We start from the raw sequence: 17,966 nt of genomic DNA on the forward strand, positions 1-17,966 counted from the left end.
TCTCCACCTCTACCACCCAGCTGGCTCTAGCCGCCCTCTCTCACCTAGATGGCCACAGAGGCTTTCCAACTTGTTTTCCTGCTTCTCTTGATCCTTGTTAGTGTATTCTGCATACAGAAGCCAGGATGAGCTTCTGGAAATACAAATCTGATTGTGTCTCTACCAAAGTGGTTTTAAGACCTCCAAGGGTCCTTGGCATGCTTGCTTTAGGAGGTTTTAAGGGCTTCATCTCATGTTTATAGGAAAAATTAAAAGTTACCCACCTCCTGTATTAAATATGTAGACACATCCCATATTAAATATGTGAATTTATCTTATTTATTTTTGCCATCACATTTTAAAAGAATTTTCATAATTCTGCTTCTGAAATTCTTTGGCTACAAGTAACTAATTTAAATCGTAAGTATCTAAGACTTCTTAACAGTTAACATATTTAGGGTCTGGGCATGGTGGCTCATGCCTGTAATCCTCCCAGCACTTTGGGAGGCCGAGGCGGGAGGATTGCTTGAGCCCAGCAGTTGTAGACCAGCCTGAGCAACATGGTGAAACACCGTCTACAAAAAAATTGAAAGAATAGTTGTATGTGGTGGCACACACCTCTAGTCTCAGCTACATGGGATGCTGAGGCAGGAGAATCACTTGAGCCTGACAGGTTGAGGCTGTGGTAAGCCATGTTCATGTCACTGCATTCTAGCATGGGCAACAGAGCAAGACCCTATCTCAAAAGGAAAAAATATATATATGTATATATATATGTTTATATATGTATTGTTTAGAAGTTTTGCAAAGTGAGAATTGTTTTCAAATGTGATGAACATTTTATGAACACTATTTTTTTTTTAATGGAGTCTCTGTTGCCCAGGCTGGAGTGCAGTGGCATGATCTCGGTTCACTGCAACCTCTGCCTTCCGGGTTCAAGTGATTCTCCTGCCTCAGCCTCCCAAGTAGCTGGGACTACAGATGTGTCCCACCATGCCCAACTAATTTTTTGTATTTTTAGTAGAGACAGGGTTTCACTGTGTTAGCCAGGATGGTCTTGATCTCCTGACCTTGTGATCCACCTGCCTTAGCCTCCCAAAGTGCTGGGATGACAGGCGTAAGCCACCATGCCCGGCCATAAATGCTAAATTTAACAATGAATCGGACTGCTTAGTGGTTATATTTAAAGCACATTTAAGCATTTATTAATTTTTGTGGTTACAACTTTTTTGTTTGTATTTTGAACTTGCATTTTTTTCAGATCCCAAACTTTTTTCTGTCTCTGAAAATGGCGCTGTTCGTTGTCCTGCTGAAAACTCTTCTGCGACTTTCCACTATTCCTAAAGTGAAATCCTTACTGTGGCGTGCAGGACTCAGTATAATCTAGCTCTTCCTGCCTCTTGAGATTCATTTCATGCCTCTATCCCCTGCTTACAAGTCCTAGCCTCCTGATCATCCCTCTTGTTCATGGACCACTCAAACATTTGCTTTTCAACTCAGCTTAAATGTCACTCCTGAGAAAATCCTTCCCTAACCACCTTATCAGAAGTGAGCCTCTCTCAGTTATTCCATATCCTATCAAACTGCTTATTCCCTTCTCAGTGAATTCCTTTTCCTATGAGGATGTGAGCTCCATATAGATGAGAACCTTCTGGTTCACTGTTGCATCCCTACCATTTAGCACAAAGTCTGATAGGGAAAGTACTTAGGATGTATTTATTGAACAAATGAAGATTAATGTTAATAGCTAGTTTAACTATCTTTCTGTGGTTGTAATTTAGCCATCCTTGTATTGTTGGTGTAGTATTGTTGGTGTAAACCCTACATGCTCATAATGAATTATTCTCTTAAAACTACTCAATTCTATCTCATAATATTTTACTTAGTATTTTTGCATCTGTCTTCACAAGTGAAGATTAGTTTAGTTTTATTTTTGTACCATCTTAGTCCAAATGTGTATCAGGAATATGTTTTCCTCATTGAAGAAAGTAGGAAGCTTTTCCTTTTATTCTTATACCTCCTGGAACAGTAGGGATAATATGGAAATTTTCTGTTCGTGAGAATTAGATAGCTTTCACCTAGAAAATTGGGATTGCTGTCGTTTTAGTGGCTCGTTCTTTGAAGATCTTAGAGATTTCTGCTATGGGTTGTTTCCCCTAATTTTTCTTGAGTTGATTTTGGTAACTTCTGTTTTCTTTGACTATCATCCATCTTATTTAATCTTCAAGTTTATTTATGTAACGTTACATGTAATTCTAGCAAGATTTAAAAGATTTTCTCATCTGCAGTTACATTGTCCTCTTTCTCAGCCCTAATGTTTGCGGCTTCTCTCTCTCTCTCTCTTTTTTTTCAAATAGAGACAGGATTTCACCGTGTTGGCCAAGCTAGTCTCAAACTCCTGACCTCAGGTGATTCCCCCACCTTGGCCCCCCAAAGTGCTGGGATTACAAGCGTGAGCCACTGAGTCCTGCCCTTCTCTCTTTTAATTGATCAGATTTTCGAAAGTATTATCTACATGTATTTAATTTTTAAAAATAATAGTTTTTGGTTTTATTAATTCAGTTTACACGTTTTTTGGGGGAGGGCTGTTACTTTATATTTGTGCCCCAAAACAAAACAAAAACCGATATCTATATCTGTATATCTGTGCCAATAATATACATACGGGCACATATATATAATCCGTTGCCGAGGCTGGAGTACAGTGGCGTGATCTCAGCTCACTCTAGCCTCGACTTCCCAGGCTCAAGTGATCCTCCCACCTCAGCCTCTGGAATAGCTAGGGCCACAGGCATGCCCCATCAAGCCCAGCTAATTTTTTTATTTTTTTGTAAAGGTGAGGTCTCCCATTATGTTTTTTGCCCAGTCTCAAACAACTGGGCTTAAGTGATCATCCTCCCACTTTGGCCTCCCAAAGTGCTGGGATTGCAAGCATGAGCCACCACCACAGCCAGCCTTTCTTTTATATTTATTCTTTTTTGGGGTTTATTAACCCTTTTTCTAGATTTTTGAACATTTATTTATTTGAGACAGTCTCACTCTGTTGCCCAGGCTGAGGTGCAGTGGCATGATCTCAGCTCACTGCAACCCCAGGTTCAAGTAATTCTCCTGCTTCAGCCTCCTAAGTAGCTGGGATTACCAGCATGTGCCACCATGCCCCACTAATTTTTGTATTTTTAGCAGAGACAAGGTTTCACCATGTTGGCCAGGCTGGTCTTGAACTCCTAACCTCAGGTGATCTGCCCACCTTGGTCTCTCAAACTGCTGGGATTACAGGCATGAGCCACCATGCCCAGCCTTTTTCTAGATTTTTGAGTTAAATGTTCAGTTCGGTTCATTATTTTTCAATCTTGTTTTCTTCTCTCTCTTTTTTTTTTTTCAAGAGACAGAATTTTGCTCTGTCGCCCCAGCTGGCGTGTAGTGGTATGACCTCGGCTCAGTGCAGCTTACTGCAACCTGCAACATCCACCTCCTGGGTTCAAGCGATTCTTGAGCCTCAGCCTCCTGAGTAGCTGGGACTACAGGCATGTGCCACCATGCCTGGCTAATTTTGGTATTTTTAGTAGAGACGGGGTTTTGAGATTTTGGCCAGGCTGGTCTCAAGTGATACACCCACCTCGGCCTCCCAAAGTGCCAGCATTACAGGTGTAAGCCACTACGCCTGGCCAATCTTGTTTTCTGATAAAAATATATTGAGTAATGGTATGTAACCTCCAAAGGTGCCAGCTTTGAAAGATAACACTCATTTGAATGGTCTTGTTTTTTTGTTTTAGAAAATAATTTTTATTACTTTGTATCCTTACCTCTTAATAATATAATTTTTAAAAATTGTCTAATTGTTAATATGAAAAAAGTATAATAAATCTATCACAGAATCTATTATGTCTGGAAGCACAAGGGAAAAATAATGTGTTTATTGTTTGTTTTTTTTGTTTTTGTTTTTTTTTTGAGACGGAGTTTCGCTCTTGTTACCCAGGCTGGGGTGCAATGGCGCGATCTCAGCTCACTGTAACCTCCGCCTCCTGTGTTCAGGCAGTTCTCCTGCCTCAGCCTCCTGAGTAGCTGGGATTACAGGCACGCGCCACTGTGCCCAGCTAATTTTTTGTATTTTTAGTAGAGACGAGGTTTCACCATGTTGACCGGGATGGTCTCGATCTCTTGACCTCGTGATCCACCCGCCTCGGCCTCCCAAAGTGCTGGGATTACAGGCGTGAGCCACCGCGCCCAGCCCAATAATGTGTTTATTGTACTTGTTTCTTCTATATGAACAATTGGACTAATTGCATTAAATTTAGAGGTATTGCAAAGAAAAGATGATCTGGAGGTTAAGGAAAAAATATTCAGCATATTATTTGAAATTAGAACCTATATATATGGGTTTTTTTTGTTTGTTTGTTTTTTGAGACAAGAGTCTGGTTCTGCTGCCCAGGCTGGAGTGCAGTGGCTTGATCTCAGCTCACTGCAACCTCCACCTCCTGGGTTCAAGCAGTTCTCCTGTCTCAGCCTCCCGAGTAGCTGGGATTACAGTCACCTGCCACCACGCCCAGCTAATTTTTTTGTATATTTAGTGGACATGGGGTTTTGCCATATTAGGCAGGCTGGTCTCTAACTCCTGACCTCAAGTGATCCGCTTGCCTTGGCCTCCCAAAGTGCTGAGATTACAGGCATGAACCACCGTGCCCGGCCTTAGAACCAATACTTTATTTAAAATATGTTCTGTTTCCAAATTTTTCATACAGTTTGCTATTTAACACAAGGCAACACAGAAACATTTGTGTACAACAATATTCTACATTGGGGAATGGAGACTTAGCAAAGTTCAGTTTCATAAAGAAAGCGTGTCCATCACAAATTAAAAGAAAGTGGATGTTCAGTCTCCATACATATTAACAAATCGAGCTATAAGCTTGGTTTGCATCTCCAGCTCTGCAGTTCACAGGCTGTGTAACTTTAGTGCTAAAAGCGAGTAAGTCCCTAACCTACCCTGCCTGGCCTCAGTTTTCTCATTTATAGGAGATTGGGCTTCACTAGAGGTTGTGTTTGGTTTCTTCTACATCTGAAACGCTGCACTTGGCTTTTTTCTTATTTTTATTTTTTATTTTTTGAGATGAAGTCTCGCTCTGTCACTTAGGCTGGAGTGCAGTGGCCCCATCTCGACTCAGGGCAACTCCCACCTCCCGCGTTCAAGCAATTCTGCCTCAACCTCCTGAGTAGCTAGGATTACAGGCGTACGCCACTATGCCCGGCTAATTTTTGTATTTTTAGTAGAGACGGGGTTTCACCATGTTGGCCAGGCTGGTCTCGAACTCTTGACCTCATGATCCGCCCGCCTCAGCCTCTCAAGTGCTGGGATTACCGGAGTGAGCCACCGTGCCCAGCCCCACTTGGCTTCTTTCTTTGAGCAGTTCCGTTCATTTTTTCCTGGCTATCTCAAAAGTTCGCCTCCGCCCTGCGAAGGCTTCTTGACCCTCACAGTCCAGACCAGGCCTTCCTGTTAACTCCCATAACATCCTTTACTACTTCTTCAGAATGCAATGGTGATAACTGCAATTTAGTATCTGCGAAAGAATGTGCTTAACATTAGTCTTCCCAGTAGACTGTAAACTGCATAAGGATAAACACCATGTCTTCATTGCTCTGTGAGGCTCCACACCAAACCCCACATAGGAGGTGAATCAATGAATTAATCAATGACTTGGACCCTATTCAGAAGGGCTAGGCTGAGTAGGAGGAAATCTGCCACCTGAATATAAAAACTTTAGGGGAATGAGGGTCACATTGTTCCCAGAAACTCGCATTCAGGAAATAAAGTAACTAAAATAGTAAAAAGCACATGAAAGTGCCCTATGACTATCGACTCCACCTCTCTCTATAAGCCAGTAAAGGGAGGATTCCCCAGTGTGCTTCTCTCATAAACCAGGCTGACATGCCAGCCAGCAGACGACTGACAGATTCTAGAAGCCCGGATTTCCTTGAAAAGGAACCTATGAATGCTTGTAAAATCCCACATACTTGTTGTCATCCTGGCTTCTGGGTCTTGATACAGTCTCCCACCTTTGCTTTTTCCACTCAGATATGAGGACAGGAAGGAGCTGTTTCAGGGCAGGTAAAGGCCAATGCCTGGACGATCTGGCAGCCTGAATAGCTGTGGCTTAACAAGCTTCCACTGTCTTTGCCTAGCACTGAGTGGAATAGCCAGGCCCTGCACTGACAATTGAGATGCAGGAAAAAGCAGGAAACTCCTAGAATGGAAATTCTGATTATTTCGTCTATTTTTATCCTTCCAATATCTTCCAGATGAGTTACTGAAAGCCTACACACTTTAGCACTAAAGTTACACAGCCTGTGAGCTGCAGAGCTGGAGATGCAAACCGAGCTTGGGTTTCTTCAGTAGTTAGTAATGGAGATGCATATGGAAAGGAGACTGGATTAGGAGGGGTGGAAACCAGGTAGGTTTTAATTTAGTGCCTTGTCTCCCTCAGCTGCAGAGCTACTTCCTGCGGTAGGGGAGGGGATTAAAGATGACTCAGACCTGCCCTAGCCCAGAGAAACTCTGTTTGCAATGCTGTAGCATAGTTTTTATTTGGGTTTGGGGGAGGAGGTACTGAACACACATACAGGCAAAACAGTAAGTGTAGAGTTCAGAATTGGGAAACCAGTCCCTCTTCTGCAGCTGTTTAGCTGTGTGATTTGCGATAAGTCACTTAACCTTTCTGAATTGCAGTTCAGTTTATACTTTTGTGCATTTCTTTCAGTCTTTTTCTATGCATTTTAGGAGCTTCTTAGAGATCAGTTTTGCCCTATATTTCACCTCAGTCTTCCCCAAAACTAAAGCCTCTTGTTTGGTAGAGCGGTGTTTCAGCCCCTTTTACAGAGCAGTTTGCCAGCCTGTGCTTGCCCAAACATCTAGAGAATAACTACCAAGCGAGCCAGGATAAGATCCAGGAGCTGTAAGAATCGTTAGCAACTGAGCATATTTCTATAAACCAATAAAGGTTTTTCTATTTTGTTCATCTGTTACCCTTATGCTGTTGCCACTTTCACATGCAGTGTCTGTAGGCGGAGAGTATGAGATAACAGCATTTCACAAATGAGAGTGGAAAAGGGCTGCTTCGCCTTTAAGGCAGTTTCAGCTCCAGCTCCCTCCCCTTTCCTGATTGACAAACCTACCCGAAGTCACATGATCCGCCTCTATTTGAAGGTCACAAAAAGCTGCTTCCTTTAGAGACAGAGGGGGAGAGAGAGAGCAAGAGGGAGAGTGTGTGAGAGAGAGTTAGTTCAAGCCAAAATGGCCGACAGAGTCTCTGCTGGTTTCTGAATATTTAAAATACAAAAAAACAGATAGACAAAAAGAATTCATTTTTTGGACCTTTTTTCATTTCCATTTCTACCTTGTATGCCTCAATTTGCTGGATTTAAGCACTGCTGCACTTTATGAGGTTGGTAAATATTTTCAATTTTTTTAAACCAATTGATTTATATGGATCTTGTCTAACCGTTTTCGCTGGTAGTGTTGCAAATCGACATTTGTCTAGCATGGAGACTGGCTTCAGACATTTCGTGGATCTGTGTAAATCAGACCCGTGATGTACTTTTGGTTCGGCATTTTAGAAATGGAAAAGACTTGGTAAAATATTTAGATTTTGAAGTGATTTAATTGCACTTTTAATGTATATGCAGATTTTCATCATCGTTTCTATCTTGCAATAAATGAAGCTGAGAGTAATTGGAAATATGCTGTTTAGAAAGAGGTTTTTTAAAAACACAGACCTCCCCCTCCCCCCTTAAATCTGCTGCAAAAATTTGCATAAATATAAATGGGTTTGCATTCTTTCGGCTGCTAAGGCCGACAAAGGATCTGGGAGGGCAAGCCCTCGAACAGGAGAGCCTTTTTCTATCGTTTTATTTTTTAAACTGGGCCTTCCTTCCTAGAGAGATGTAAAACCTAAAGTAAGACCTGATACATTTTAAACATCAGGTTGGGGGCGGGTGAACACCAGGAGGTTTGGGGTTTGTAGATTCCCCTGCTTGAAAACCTCCCAAGCAATATGTGGCTCACCCCTCTCCTTTCTGCGCGCGCTCATTTGCACTGGGTCTCTGTGTGTTCTCAAATGTGCAGCCAGATGCGCTTTTATTTTGATCGTGGATTCGTCCAAAGGGTAGGACAGTCTTGTAAACATGGTGTTTTAAAGATATGAACAGCTCTTCACCACGATTAGAAATTATTTCTTTATCAGTTCTCCCTGTGTATTAACCTTCTTCATTCCTCACAAAATAAAATTTGTGTTTAATTTTACACAGATGCATAACTGGGCTTTTCAGCACAAATTCATCGTGTGGGTGTGTGGTTGCCTGTTTCAGCCATGTATCCACGGCGAAGTGGTCATTTAGGGTCACATGTATAAGTAGCTGTCTGTGTGATTGTTAGTAACCCCTGAAGCTGTGCAGTGCCTGAAGTTAAATTCCATTACTCCTAATGCAGGATTCTAGAAGCCTGAGAGCAGGGAGGAAAGAAAGCTGAAAACTTGCTTTCTCAGAGCCTCCTCCCCCTATCATTGTGAGAGTGTGATGTAATGCTTCTCGGTCTGGTGGGCTGAAAGGATTGTAGTTTGTGATGTGGCGGGTAAATTGCCCCCATCCCTGGGTAAATTACTCCACCCCCCTGAGCACATCCCTGGCTCTGAGAGGCCTTGTTTTCTTTTCTCTTTTTTTCCTAATTTGTATCCTCCTGATTTATGCTGTGGCATATTGGCATGAGAAAGAGACTGTTCTTCTAAATCTGTTACAAAGTATAGTTTAGAAAAGGCATTTAAAATATGCAAATGGGTTGAATTGTCATATCCCCATCATTAAATATGTAGACGTGGATTAAAGCTAATTAAGCATAAATGGAATAATTTTGATCAGAAGGGAGCAGTGTTTTTTGTTGCTTCCTTTTTAATTAATCTAATTATGAGATGCTTACTGGGCCTGAAAGTGTTAAAAACGATAAAGTGGAAAAAATGCTGGACCATTTTGAAAATTTGACAGTCTGGAAGAGGGTGTGTGGTGCTTTCAAAAGCTTTATTCACTGTTAAAATGGATTGGCCTCTTGTGCTGAAAATGGCCTGTTTCTTTGGGCCAATTGTGTGTAGATGAAGGGACTTTCACGCTAATTTAACAAAAAGACTTTCCATTTGAATGCATAAGATAATTAAAGTCCTCTGTCTCTAACAAGCAAGGATTTTATTATTTTAAAAAATTAATGTGTTAGATTAGTAATGGTAATAAGTAGAGAAGTGACTGTTTAGATTCACTGTAATTTTTTTGATGATATGAATTCGGCTTTTGTAAAAGAATGATTGGAAACATTACATTAAAGAGGTGGACTGACAACAAAGTTGTCTCTAAATTTTTTTTACGGCTTGAATTTAAAGGGAAAAAGATACGGAAATTACCTTAGTGACAGAGAGTGTTGCATTGTGGTAGACCTACAGGAAAATCAGAGCTCTAATTTCTGTTGTTGTTTTTCTGAAAATGAAAGCACTTTTTTTAGGGCTTTGCTTGCTAGATGATTCATTTTACACCTATTTCCTAAAGTTGGTCTTACTGAAGAGGAGAGAAAAACCTAGGTTTTCCATGTTGTGCCATTAGCTTGTTTTTGTGGACTGTGTAAACATATGAATGGCAGGTTAATTCAGTTTGCAGAGAGAAGGAACCGGAGCAGGATACCTGCTCTCTTAGGCAGAACAGAGAAGGATATAATGAATGCCATTTGATTCTTTGAAACGTTTTTATAAGTATTATTTTCCCCCAGATAATTAAAAGGTGAGATAAATAAGACCTGGCTTCACGTATGGGAAGCATCATGGTTCTGGTGAGTTGGTAGCTCGGCTGCCATTTTGGATCTCAGATCCTGCAGAGCCAATCCTTCTGGCTCATCAACACGATGGTCATCCATAAGGAAATGAAAATGAGTAATCATTTAAGTGTGCAGATGGATAGTATTTAATTTGTGATAGTTTTCTTTCTGTGAGTAGTGTGAATTGAAGCTTTAAAAACTTGAAAGATGTGGCTAACGTTATGAAGAGGAATATCAAGGAGTACTGGAACTTGAACGCTGTGGTTTTACTTTTTTAAAATGAGATGGCGTATGCAGAGGAAGTTTCTTATTGGAGAAAATGAATATAATCCCTATTAACCACGCCCTCACCAATCCATATTTCCTAATGCTGGATCAACTAATGATAATAACACTACTTTGTCTCAAAAAAAAATGTCAGAGGTTCATGACTGAAACATTACAAAAATTGATAGCATTCATCAGAAGTGGTATCTCAATTTTAAAGTGTTTTTCAGTCATTCCATCTGGTTCCTAGAAAGGAAGATTTGGCATCTTTGATATATGGTGCAAACTCAGCTCTGCTCTTCAGCTGTGAATGGCCATTTGTTATTCTGTATGACCACTAGGATGGTCCTTTAAAAATAAACTTCCAAACATTGAAGCAAGACTTCTAAGACTTCTCCAGATCTTCAGCTCTACAAGAGACACTGAAAAGAGTGTTATGTGATAATGAGACCTTCAGTTTCTGCAGAGCAGGCTGAGCAGCTCTGGATGTTGAGGACCATCTTGAAGAATAAGGGTAGTCCCCACCCTACCCAGCTGCTCCATGACTGGAAAGTTTGGGGGGATTTTAGTTTTTTATAACTCAGATCATATAATCATTGATCATCTACAGTTTAAGCTGGACACGGCCCTGAAGCAATGTAGATAGATGAATGTACTTTGTCCCCTTCCTCAAGGAATACCAGTTCAGCATTATTGGTAAACAGATAGTCACAACTTGGCAGTTTACATGTATTCAGAGCAAGCCCCTGGTTACAGAAGTATCCTGATACCTGCATTAGGAGAGTTCTTATTTTAAAATTTCTTAAAGAAGCCAAACAGGCCAGTTGTGGTGGCTCACACCTGTAATTCCAGCACTCTGGGAATCCGAGGCAGGTTGATTGCTTGAGCTTAGAAGTTTGAGACCAGCCTGGGCCAACATGGTGAAACCCTGCCCCTACAAGAAATTAAAAAAAAAAAAAAATTAGCTGGGCATGGTGGCGCACGCCTGTCGTCCCAGCTACTCAGGAGGCTGAGAGGTGAAAGGATAGCTTGAGCCCGTCGGGTCGTCACTGCAGGGAGCCAAGATCTCGCCACTGCGTTCCAGCCTGGGAAGGAGCAAGATCCTGTCTCAAAAAAAAAAAAAATCAAATAATTACCCCCTTTAATAATTTTTAGTTGTTTGGATGTTAGACTTCTTTAAGTGGAACTTGTGATTTGAAGAAGAGGTTTCTGTCTGATCGCTGGGGAGAGGGACCCTATATGCTGATTTTTTCTCAGTACAGTATTGTTCCTGGATTTGCTTCTTGTGATTAAGACTGGTGTTGGGGGTAGGGTGGAGTGAATTGAAGCCCCTTGGCCAGAAAAGGGATTTATTTAACTCATGGCAGTGACATCTTAACATTGTTTTCTTTTCTTCTTTCCATCATATATTTATTCAGCAATAATATATTATGCACTGATGTAGGTGCTGGGGTATCTAAGAATTAATTTGGTTGGCCTGTTGCCCTCAGTAGCTTGGTTCATGTGGAAGTATTTGCCATCTGGTGACTGACTATATAACTTACTGCTTTTTATAACTGGGATAACTCCATAGTTATCTTTTCTGATATTCAGGGAATGAGTGGTAAATTTTTGCTTCTGGTAGTTCTAGAGACTTCCATGGAAGGTGTGACTTGAGAGTCACTTTATTAAACATTGTCTTTAGCTCTGTACACTCTCTTCAAAATTATCTTTTGAATCATCTCTGAGAACTTTGCAACCTAGAATTGCCTTCTAGTTATTTTATCATATCCTTCAGTTTTACTTTTCTAACTCTTTAATTGTATCGCCGTCTGAAATTATTTGTGTATGGTGGTACGTCTGTTTCCACAATGCTAGCACTTTCCTGAGAGCAGAGCCCTTATCTGTTTTCTCACTGTTGTATCCGCAGCATCTAGAACAGGGCTTGGCAGGAGAAGATGTTGAGAGAAAATGTGTGAGTATATAAGGTCACCAGGACCCGTTGTGTGACGATAGCAGGCTCATTTCCTCATCAGCGTAGTGGGGATAATACATTGTTGCGAAGCATAAAGGAAATGCTATATGTGAGGGCTGGGCACCTAGTCTTGTTGTTTAGTAAGTGCTTCCTTCCCCTTGCTGTATCTCCCTTTGTTGAATGAACCAGAAAGGCTTTTATGGCCCCACAGAATGCCTCTGTTCTTTCTCATGGCTACCAGGCTCATGAAGCATGCACAGTGATTGCACAGAGCTTCAGCCTGTACGAGGGATGGGAGAAGCGAGGAGCCTTTTCTTTTTATTAAAGTCCCTACATTCCTGTGGTCTGATGTCGTCTCTTCGTACTCTCCAGTTTCCTTCAGGCTCTGCCTCTGTGATGTATCCACATTTGCTTGGCTGTTTTTCATACATTCTGTGCTTTGCATCAGAAGGTTCTCAGCAATTTGGAATGAATTGGTCTTAGAGTTTACAAGGCAAAGGAGAACATTGAATACAGCATTTTCTCCCTCACTTTATTCTGAGCCCACACATATAAATTCTGTTTATTTAACCAAATTATTACTAGTTTTGACTCCATAGATAAAATAAAAATTTTGGTCCATTGCTCACTTTATACAATGCTGTTGAATTAATATAGGTGACAGAAAAATGGCTTTCATTCATTGACCTTAGAATTTGCTTTTTTAAAAATAGAAAATGATGATCTGTTTACTCATTCATTCAGCAAATAATTACTGAGTGCCTTTTACATGCCAGGTGTTGATAAGTACAAGTACAAGCATAACGGCAGTGTGAAGATTTTCTCCAGACACCACTGCTGAAGTTAGAAAATAGATGCAAGGAGGCTGGCTGCGCTGAGGGTGTTGGGGGATTACAGAGGAAGGACACCTAGCCCAAAGAGAGATAACAACTTGCGCAAAGACCACAGAGCAAGAGTGGATAACTCTTGTTATCCATCTTTGGGGAACAGCATAGAGAGTATTTTGACATGGTTGGAGTGTAATGTGCTTGAGGGAAGAAATAATCTGAGAAATGAGAGGTAAGCTGAAGAACTAAGCCTTGACCAGATGCAGAAGAGTGTGTAAGCCGTGTTTGAAGTCTTTTTCCTCAGAACAGGTGAAAGGTTTTAAGCGGGAAAGTCCCTTGTTCAGATTGGATTTTTGAAAGGTGATTCTGGTGTGTTGTGGAAACTGGCCGGGGCATTGCACGTAAGACCAGATGATATTGCAGTAATCTCAGGTAACGGTGGCCTGAACCGACAACAGAGCTGGGGACAAGTGAATGAATTCTAGAGACATTTAGGAAAATTTCCCAGGAGTTGGTCACTGGGTATGAGAAGGCAGGATTGGGGAAATGTAAAGTAACACCTGTGTCTCTAGCTGAATTTCTTGAGGGAATGATGCTACCATCCATTGAGTTAGGGTCCATTTAGATGAGGGACAGATGTGGGGTTGAGATTATGAGTTCAGTTTTGGAATCATTGAATCTTGAGAAAGATTCAAGTGAAAGTCTGGAGTAATTACAGATCCAGTCTGGAGATAAAAACTTGTGAGTCATCAGTAGTTCCAAATTTACCAAGATTTTCCTTTTTAAGTTGATTTCTTTGGTAAAATGTCCAAAGATGGCATACCTGTACTATGCAGTACAAGGTGCTGTTCAGTGCTGTTAAGGGGATACTATTTTGTAAAGATAAGGTCATATACTCTCATTACCATGGTGGTTATTAGAAGTACCAAAGGAGTTTGAGGGAGGAGAGAGGCTGATTTTAACTGTGTTGATCAGAGAAAGCTTTCTTAAGGACCTGGTATTTCAGTGGAACCCTACAGAATGGGCAGAATGGTGATGAGTAGACTCAGGGCAGGCTGTACGAGCTAGAGGAAGGTGGAGGAGGACTAGGTGTGTCCAGGGAGGACTGAGGGGAGGTTGCACATGTGTAGAGGAGCTGAGCGCCTGCTGAGTAGTTTGGATTGCTATGGTAGACAGTGGGGACCTGTTGAAAATTTGATGGCAATGCAGTGAGAATATTGATATGGCAGTGGTGCAGAGGAGGAGTTGGTGGGGGGCCACTGATTAAAGGAAGAATTGAGAGGCAGGCAGGCCAGTTAGGAGTCTGGGGATAAAAGGACTGTCATGAAAGGGCCTGCTATAAGGCTGTGGCCATGGGACTAGAAAAGGGACCAGAGACTCCATGTTTTTGTGTGTGTGTGTTTGTTTTGTTTTGTTTTGTTTTTTAGTTAGTTAGAGCTAATTAAGACCTTCGTGTTCAGTCAGTATTTGCTTATCATCATCCAGGGAGATTCCAGGTTTTTAAGGGGAATAATGGGAATCTTCAACAGATAGGAAGATGATGCATACCAGGTCAGACTTACTGATTAGAGAATTTGGTGGGACTTGGCAGTGGAACTGGTTAGCAGGCAGCTGGCAATGTGGATCTGTAGCTCGAGAAAGAGGTCAGAAGTGGAGATAAAGAATTGGAAGGCTTCCACATGGAAGTGATAGTTGAAGCTAAGGGAGTGGATGAGGTCACCCTGGGAGTGTAAAGAATAGAAAAGAGAACTCAGAATGAGACTTTGGGGACAGGAAGAGAAAGAAGACCTGGGAAAGGATAAAAAGAACGGTGGCCCTGTAGGACAGTCATTCATCGTCACTGAAGATGAGAGAAGGACTTTTCAATCACAGGTGTGGTCAGCAGTTTAAATGCTGCACAGGAAGAAAAGTATTTGGTTGTGGCAATGTTCCCAAACCTGGTGTTGGGAGGTGTTCCAGTGGGAAAGGTTTGGGAGTCATTCAGTGACGCCAGCATCATAGAAACAGAATGTAAGCCACGTGTGTTATTTTAAATTTTCCAGGAGTCACATTTAAAAAGCAAAAAAGAAATGTGAAATTAATTTCAATAATATCGATTTTATTTAACCAAATATATGTAAAATATTGTCAATTCAGCATGTAATCGATTTTAAAATAGTAATGCAATGTTTTACATTTTCTTCATAGCAAGACTTTGAAACCTGGTGTGTATCTTACTCTTACAACACATTTCAGTTCAGACATAAAATTTTCATTGGAAATACTTGATTTGCATTTAGATTTCATAAAATTTACTACTTTTTCATGGAAAAGTAGATTCACATACCCAAGTTTTTCCAAACATAAAAAAGTTTTCCAGCAATGGAAATAAGTGTCAGTTTTTAGATTTAATTAAAATACCCTTAAAAATTCAGTTCGAGTGGCACTAGTGTCATTGCAAGTGTACACTAGCCACGCGTGGCTCCTCTGTTGGACAGCACAGGGAGGGATATGCAAATTAAAATAGGCTACTGTATTTACAGTGGATGTGCACTCTGAAAATATCCAAAATGGTTTAACACCATCACAAAGCATTTCACAGGATTAGTGTTTCTTAGAATACATGTTGGCTTATCCTAGTGGAATTTTTAGAATGAGAAGGGTCAAATCTCTAATTTTGTATGTGAGGAGACAAACTTTTTATGAAAGTACACAGATTCCAAAATTTGAAGTAGTGTTTGAGCTGCAGTCAGCAGAATGTCACATTGGTAGAAGTTCCTAAACATGCCAGTTTGTGCCATATTTCTGAAATGATGGGTGCAGAGGCTTACACTTAAAAACAGATACGGCAGGAAGGGTAGGAGTGCCCCTGTCCCCGTTTGTGCGTTTCTTTTGCACTCCCTGGAGTCAGTGAGGTGATGGCTCCAGGTGGGGGGGATGAAATTAGGATTGCTTTAAGTCAGTGTCCCAGCCTCCCTGTGTGGTGGTGGCGTGAGGTGGGAGAGGGTGCCACCAGGCTAATTATCTTGTGCTTGTCTCTCACTTTCCTTGTCTCACTTTTCTCGAGTGATATCCTGGCTGTTTAGCCCTAGATTGTCACACTCACTGTGTACTTTTTGCTGACCTGGGCCAGTAGAACATATATTTACTAAATATGGGTGGATCTTTTTAGTTTATAAAAAGCGGGTTCACAGACTTTCATTTAATTATCTCATTGATTGAAACTGCTTTGCAGCTATCAACTAGACCTTCTAAGTGATAAACAGTAAAGATAGAAATGATCTTGAATCCTGCTTGGAACCAAACCTTGTTCACACTAGAGAGTAAGTGCTGGTTTTTGGTTACTGCATAATTTCATTTCAGCTGACATAGAGGAGCATATTTTCGTGTGAAGTGCCCTGGAAGAGTTTGGGGTATCAGCTATAATCTTGATTTTTGTTTATTTAATCAGTATGACTTATTACATTTTTGTTTTTCTTTAAAAGTGCATTTTGGTTATTCATTTATGCCTTTATGAAAACCACACTGTGTGGTGGTGAGCATAAATAACACCCCTTCATGCCTTAGTAAGGCCAGAGACCTAGCAGGTGATGGCATGCCCCTACCCAGGATCCCGGGGCAGCAAAGCTGTGATCAGTTGTTGCCTCTTGGTGCCGTTGTTTCCTTTACCCCTTTGCTAACAGAAAATAATTGCTGTTCTTTTAATGCCAAGAAGTTCCTATTTATAAACTGAATTTAGATAATTAGGTAGCTTAGAACAGTGGCTTTTAAACTTTTTGATTGGCTCTACTATAAAAAAATTCAGTTTGCATTGAGAGATCCTTAGACATACGAACATACACACTGAAGCAGAAGTATTTACTTTCTGCTAAGTGTATATAGTCAACCAAAGTCTTTTAAGTCCAGTTTGTATGGTACAGAATAAAATCCTAACAAGCTAATCCAACTAAATTGATTTAATGGTCACTGAAGGTTGTCTTGCCATGGTTTCAAAACTTTTAGAAGGAACTACTCATGTGTTGCCATTTCAGCATCTGATCCCCACTTCTGCTGGTCTGTGAATCATTTATCAGTCCCACTCAGTTATCATATCCATCAGATTCGTTAGTGACTTTAAAAAATGTTAATTTGTTGCTGGACACAGTGGCTCACGCCTGTAATCCGAGTGTTTTGGGAGGCTGAGGCTGTGGATCGAGAGGTCAAGAGTTCAAGACCTGCCTGGCTAACAGGGTGAAACCCCGTCTCTACTAAAAATACAAAAATTAGCTGGGCGTGGTGGCGCGTGTCTGTAATCTCAGCTACTCGGGAGGTTGTAGTGAGCTGAGATCACCCCACTGCACTCCAGCCTAGGCGACAGAGCAAGACTGTCTTGAAAAAAAAAAAAAGTTAATTTGTTATTTTAGCATGTAGAGGATGGCTATTTTTGATACCCAGAGTGTTGTCTTCCCATCCAGGGGATCTCATTCTGATCAAACCAAATTGGCCATTCATATTGAGAAGTGGCTGTTGATATATTGAGAAATGAGTATGTGTGTATACTTTCTCCCGCAGATATTAGAGAAACTAAGTGGCAAACACCTTTTTAGCTACCAGATTATGTATTCTCTTTTGAAAAAGTATGATAGAAAACACTGCTGTGCTGTCTTCCAGCTTCCAGGTTTCATGAAGGCAAATCTCTCAACTAGTAATATGTTCTGTTTCCAGACACACTTTAATACATTTGATTAGTTCAGCATTTCCCACTGTTTGTTGGGGTACTAACAGATTTGTCTGCCAAAAAAAAAAAAAAAAACAAGATGTTTCTTTCCTGATTAAGCTGGCCTTTCCTTGCTACAGGATTTCTTAGAGTCTTTAAGATGGGAATGTGTCTTGGAAATCTTAGTGATGTGTATATAAAATCTTTAAGTGCCAGGTTTTTGTTCTTTAGTATCCATTTGGGGAAATGCTTGATTAGCTTTCTATTTCAATTATCCCTTTCTAAAACAGTGTCTTAGTCAAGCAAACTGGAATTGGGTGTTTCCCTGTCTCTTCTTTAATATGGTGGCTCCCAGACTTTGGTTTCAGGGAACTGTAACATTGAAAAAGGTCACATTGGGATCCATCATGAGTTACTGGTTTG

The 17,966-nt window shown here is 40.9% G+C and overlaps 1 protein-coding gene and 1 non-coding gene across 6 annotated transcripts in view; one reads left to right on the top strand and one right to left on the bottom strand.

The window, feature by feature from the left end:
• The window catches only part of TNRC6B (trinucleotide repeat containing adaptor 6B), a 291,478-nt gene that overhangs the window by 124,928 nt on the left and 148,584 nt on the right, over positions 1-17,966 (top strand). The window contains exon 1 of one of the 5 annotated variants that reach the window (XM_021668744.2): positions 6,410-7,418. The exons of the other annotated variants lie outside the window; for them this stretch is intronic. Within the exon in view, the coding sequence (XP_021524419.2) occupies positions 7,414-7,418 (5 nt within the window). The 5' untranslated portion in view covers positions 6,410-7,413. Of the gene's footprint in view, positions 1-6,409; positions 7,419-17,966 lie in introns of those variants that run through there. 5 annotated transcript variants of the gene reach the window in all.
• Positions 14,294-14,354, bottom strand: LOC135271324 (small nucleolar RNA SNORD44). Its single transcript, XR_010339430.1, has one exon. It is a non-coding gene; the product is annotated as a small nucleolar RNA SNORD44 (small nucleolar RNA).

Source organism: Aotus nancymaae, unplaced genomic scaffold (genome assembly GCF_030222135.1).
Source record: "Aotus nancymaae isolate 86718 unplaced genomic scaffold, 86718_ANA_hifiasm-v0.15.2.pri h1tg000076l, whole genome shotgun sequence".
Taxonomy (NCBI): Eukaryota; Metazoa; Chordata; class Mammalia; order Primates; family Aotidae; genus Aotus; species Aotus nancymaae.